The sequence below is a fragment of the Culex quinquefasciatus genome, chromosome 2, assembly GCF_015732765.1.
Source record: "Culex quinquefasciatus strain JHB chromosome 2, VPISU_Cqui_1.0_pri_paternal, whole genome shotgun sequence".
Lineage (NCBI taxonomy): Eukaryota > Metazoa > Arthropoda > Insecta > Diptera > Culicidae > Culex > Culex quinquefasciatus.
This window is the reverse complement of record NC_051862.1, coordinates 214,737,887-214,743,886: the sequence shown is the minus strand read 5'-3', so window position 1 is coordinate 214,743,886 and position 6,000 is coordinate 214,737,887. Positions and strand designations below refer to the sequence as shown.

General features: G+C 37.4%; 1 protein-coding gene across 1 annotated transcript; it reads left to right on the top strand.

Moving 5' to 3' along the window:
* Positions 1-672: 672 nt before the first annotated feature.
* On the top strand, positions 673-2,521 carry LOC6037989 (heparin sulfate O-sulfotransferase). Its single transcript, XM_001847784.2, has 3 exons — positions 673-1,021; positions 1,080-1,755; positions 1,825-2,521. Exons 1-3 carry the CDS (start codon positions 898-900, stop codon positions 2,090-2,092), a joined length of 1,068 nt encoding a protein of 355 aa, XP_001847836.1. The 5' UTR covers positions 673-897; the 3' UTR covers positions 2,093-2,521.
* The last annotated feature ends 3,479 nt before the right edge of the window (positions 2,522-6,000 follow it).

Genomic DNA, 6,000 nt, shown 5'->3' with positions numbered 1-6,000 from the left:
TTCTTAAATTCTTAAATTCTTAAATTCTTAAATTCTTAAATTCTTAAATTCTTAAATTCTTAAATTCTTAAATTCTTAAATTCTTAAATTCTTAAATTCTTAAATTCTTAAATTCTTAAATTCTTAAATTCTTAAATTCTTAAATTCTTAAATTCTTAAATTCTTAAATTCTTAAATTCTTAAATTCTTAAATTCTTAAATTCTTAAATTCTTAAATTCTTAAATTCTTAAATTCTTAAATTCTTAAATTCTTAAATTCTTAAATTCTTAAATTCTTAAATTCTTAAATTCTTAAATTCTTAAATTCTTAAATTCTTAAATTCTTAAATTCTTAAATTCCTATTGCTTAACATATGATTCTGTTTGCCGGTAAATTAATTGATTATTGTTACGACTATTTTTCCTCTTCCTCTTCAGAGTGCGAAGAAACGTCAAACGCAACAGCTACAACTTTGCTGCAGACAGCAAATCGATCAGAAAATTTCTTCCCGAACTCATCTAGCGTGTGCAGGATGCACCATGGATTGTTTACACATCTTGTTTTTCGATTTTTGTTTTTTAGGTGCAGCAATTTGAATATTACCCCAATATTATACCAGTTTGCCCTGATGATTTTGTTATCCAATTCGGCAACACTGCACCCAATCTGTCAACCGCACGAATCGATATGTAAACAAAAAGCAACAAAAACATCCACATCAGTAAAAAAAATCGCAAGGAAAAAACTCAACTCAAATTTTACGATCCCATTTTTCAATACCCCTGTTATCAGTGCGGTTCTTTGCGAAATAAAATGTAATCAGCAGCAAGAGGAAACTCCACCCGACATCACCAAGCAGCCAGTCCCACAATACCTTCAAGAAGAGAACGAACGCGCAGCTTCTAGGTGCGGCAGCAATGCTGACAACAAAGTATTTTTTCCTCCTGATATTGATTGCCGCGAGCCTGATATTCGTCGTTCTGTTCCACTGGTTTTCGTCGAACGATCCGGAAGATCGGATACTGGTCCGATATGATACAGGTTTGTTGGGTAGGTGCTTTTGGGTTGAATTGTTACTGATTTATTTATTTCTTCTCAGTCAACAATGACCGGTTTCAGCAGGTTCGCCACTGGCAAACCATGACCAACTCGGAAGCTTTGCAGGCCGATTTTGACGAACGGTTGGTGGTCATCTACAACAGGGTTCCGAAGACCGGCAGCACCAGCTTCGTAAACCTCACGTACGATCTCTGCCGGAAGAATGCATTCCACGTTTTGCACATTAACATCACCGCAAACATGCACGTTTTTTCGCTGCCGAACCAGATTCGGTTTGTCCGCAACGTGACCGCATGGGAAGCGATGAAGCCGGCGTTCTACCATGGCCATTTGGCGTATCTGGACTTTTCAAAGATGGGCGTTCCGGCGGCAAAGCCGCTGTACATAAATCTGGTTCGAAAGCCGCTGGATCGACTGGTGTCGTACTACTACTTCCTGCGCTACGGTGACGATTATCGGCCACACTTGGTGCGGCATCGTGCCGGCGACACCATGACGTTTGACGAGTGTGTCGCAAAGCAAAAGCAGGACTGCGATCCGAACAACATGTGGCTGCAAATTCCATTTTTCTGTGGTCACGCGGCAGAATGTTGGAAACCGGGCAGCGCCTGGGCCCTGCAAGAGGCCAAACGGAACCTGGTGAACGAGTATTTCCTCGTTGGGGTCACGGAAGAGATGACCGAGTTTGTTGAGCTGCTGGAAATGGCCTTACCGAGGTTAGCATGAAAATTGTTTTAGCTGCAAAGCAATTACCAGATAAACCCTTTATTTCTTATCTTATCCAGACTGTTTAGGGGCGCATCGGACCACTTTGCCAAGTCCAACAAGTCGCACCTGCGTAAAACGAAATCCAAGGTGGAACCGCTGCCGGAAACCGTGGCGAAAATTCAGCAATCGCTCGTGTGGCAGATGGAAAACGAGCTGTACCAGTACGCGCTGGAGCAGTTTCACTTTGCCCAGATGAAACTGCACGCCCCAGGTAAGAACGCGCTCCCGCAGGACTTTTTCTACGAAAAAATCAAACCAAATCAAAACGTCCCTGTCCGCAACTAGTTGTAACTGAGGGTGAGGAAGAGGAGGAGGGTGAAAACGGAATGCGAAATCTCAGTCAGGAAAGAGAAACAAAGTGTGAGCGAGAGATATTGATGAAACGCAAGGATATTGAAAGTGAGTCTAGAAACTAGTGCTGTTGATTAATTGTAATAATTTTGTCTTAAAATTGTAATAGAATTCACCAAGCTTTGTAGGGGTAAGAGGGAAAAAGGTACCATTTTAATTGGAAAATTAGAGGGAAATTTGTACCTTTTGGTTTTAAACACTTAGTCTGCTTTAGTTCATTCCATTTCGTGATGATTGGATCGTTTATTAAGAAGGGGGAAAGAATTAACTGCTCCGTTTTAGTAGATACGGTTTACCCAAATGACGACACATACAATAATGCTAAACAATACTTAAATAAAAAGACAATTTTCTAACATGGTATTCGGTGGGTTTTTTATGGGTTATGATGAAAGAAACTTCCATAAATCTGTATTTTAAAGCTTTCAAATTCTTATTTTTTTACATTTTAATTTTGAATTTTTTTTTTCTTAAATCACGGTACTTAAAATATATTCCAGACTCGATTGTTCAAAGCCCTAAACTAAAATTCATTTCGGATAATCGAATCACAAAAATTAACGTTGTCTTTTTTAAGATTTTTTTTATAAAATATAGTTTTATTTGTCGTGAAAAATACAAGTAAATGGATAGATACAAGCGATCTTCTTCTAGTCGTCGTAGTATTTGTAGGGATTGCGGTAGTTATTTCTGCTTGATGAACACCGCGACGCCATATGTCAGACAGCTACCACGTGGTTGAAATATTGGCAAAAAATACAAATTTGCTATGCAAAGATTTTGAATTTGAATCCATATGCTCTCTTCGGAAAAAGGGTTCTCCAGACCATTCCCTTCAGGCCTGACCATACCAGAAGTTGGCGCGTGATTTCCCCAGACCTGTAGGAGCGTTTGAACAAAAAGTTCCAATTTCCCATAGTAATTCCCATGTAAACTTTAACCCTGATGCGCGCAGCCAGTTTACAACCCATTGAGCTGGGCAATGCCCTACAAGGGGAACCATACTAAAACTTGATCCGAGAACTTTTTGAAAAACGTACCCACCCTAGTTCACACATACTTTCTAAAGGCAATGCAACCTTTTGTTTATAAAAATATACTGATTAAGTCAGTTAAAACATTGATTTGAGCTTATTTCAGTTTGTATGGGAATTCTGTGCACACTTGTGACACGTAGTACAATTTTACTTTCGAACAACACTTGTGACACGTGCTTTTCAGATTTTTGTTTACATTATTTACTGTATCTTTTAACTGGTGTCACCAAATTAGTTGAAACTTGAAGCGTTTGTTAAACGATAGTATACGAACCGATTGCTTCAAAAAGTTTGGCTCTATCAATCATTGTTTTGAAATTATTTACCAACAAACTTTAAAAATCGATTTTCTCGAAAAGTACTAAATGGTCGTTATCACAAGATAGCACACAACTGACGAGATAGTGACTTAGGAGACCCCAAGACGGAACGAATGAGACCAAAACGGTCGAAATCCGTTCACCCTGTCTGGACATAATCGAGTGACATTTTCGCATAAATGATCCATATGGGACATCATAAACATCTAAATCTAAAAACCTTATTTTTCTGTGTTTATATTCAAATTTATTAAACATTCAGGCAGAAAAAAAATCAGGGCTGCTGAGTCGGGTCATATATCAAGCGATTTCGACTCCGACTCCGGCTTTCTTGGATTAGCCGACTCCGACTCCGGTTCCGGCTTTCAGATCCAACCAACTCCGACTCCGACTCCAACTCCGGCCCATCAACTCTTGCCGACTCCGACTCCGACTCCAGCTTTCAAAAAATGGTTGGCTCCGACTCCATATATTTTTAAATATTTCAAAAGTTAGTTTTCCATTATTTCGAAAACATTGATAAATTGGATTATTTAAAAACTCTTTAAGTGGAAAAACCGGAAAAAAGTTTCTAGTTTTACAAGTTTTAGACGTTATTGAAACAGAAATAAAAAACGCCAGTTTTGAAGGCATTTTCAGAAGAACAGTTTGGTAAGTAAATTTGGATTTATTTACTTAACCTCTTATTTTCATTAAATTGATTCAAAGCTAAAATATTAAATTGTTATTTTTTTAATGGTCATTAAAAGAAAGCTGGCCAAATGTTTGATTTAACATATAAATTCCATTTGCTTGCTTTTAAGTTGACATTTATAAGAAGCACAGTGACTATCTTAGTCACCTTGTATTTTTAAATAACAATTTTAAACGAAACTATTTTTTAAAGCACCATTGAATTTTTTAAGACGTACATGGACATCATGCCAAGGCTGAGGAAGTTTATCATTACAAATCAATGTATATAAAAAAATCTTCGTGGTAAGAACGCTAAGGAGTCCTTTTCAAATATCCGTGAGTTTTGTAAACATTATGTGTTAGTACACACACAACAGTCGTTTGATCACTTGTACTGCCATCTTAAAAAGTTGGCGCGCCGAATGAGAAGTGTGATAATTTTCTGGTGCTACCGTTTTGTGGTTCAAGTCGAAATCTCCATGGGACGAGCGAATCTCGGAGAGTGGCCAGACTCGTAAGCGTGCGAGTACACGGAAACAAAAGATATGCAAATTTTGGCTAATTAAAATATACCCTTTATTAGTATTTCCCCACCACCTGACAGTTGAGTGCTTGGAAAAGCACCTTCTTTTCGGTAAGATTCTTTGTAATTATGTTGTGCCCAATTTTACCACCAAATAAATTTTAGATTCCTTGAAAAAGGTTCTATATGAACCGAAACGTCGAAGAAGAAAGCAAACTGGTGTTTGATTTTACCAAGTGACCGAAAGCCGAAACTGTAAAGGGTACATAAATATTGGCAAAAGGATGCAGTCAAAAATCAATTAAATATTTCTGACTACATAACCAATATTTATTTTTTTTTGAGTTATGATTATACTACAAACTTGGGAAAGAGTTGATTAACAGGTCATCATTTAGTGATCTCTAAAAAAATAAAAATGGCAGCGCAGCGCATGCAACTGGAAAAAAAAATTAAAAATATAAGAAGTTTTGTAAATTAATCTGTTTTATAGCAAAGACTAAAAAATAAAAACTAAACATAATTTTGGTTGAATTTAAGATAACTCCGACTCTAACTCCGGGTAATCAGAAATTTTCGGCTCCGACTCCGACGCCAGCTAATAAAATTTAGCCGACTCCGGCTCCGACTCCGACCCGACTCCACCGACACCGGCTCCGACTCCACAGCCCTGAAAAAAAAATATTTCAAATTTAAAGCTATGTAACCTCAACTCAAACTGAAATTTCACTTAGCATAATTTTAAAAGTTTTAAAAGTTAATTCTAATAATATTTAAGGGTGCACAGCAACCAAGGAAGTTGTTGTCTTCTTTTTCCAAAATTGCCAAACTTACGGACAAAATCCTGCTACAATTTGAGTGTAAAAATAGTCAAATTTGGTCGTAAATTAAGTAGTTAACAGTACTTTAGGGGATGAATAAAAAATTATATCGATAGTTCCCGTAGTTTTGAAGATACCAAAATGTCTGTAACACTAATCTTACGATATAAAATCAACATTTTATTTTGCTTGTAATTTTCTTTCTAAATTCAAATATTTTTTGCCAACTTGTTTGAGGTAAAGACTAGTACGGAGTTCGGAAGGAAAGGGGTCAAGAAACAGTTTTACGAACAGCAGAACAAAGCAGAGGAAGCGATTTCTTGGGGCATTTCTTCACCCTCTCTGGCTTGCTCTCGCCGTCGCTGCTGTCCATTTGATTTTTTCTTGACCGGTTCCTTCCGAAGTGCATATACAGCTTAAACCCGAACCTCTGCTAAGTACAGTCATCCCTCATATTCGGAACAGT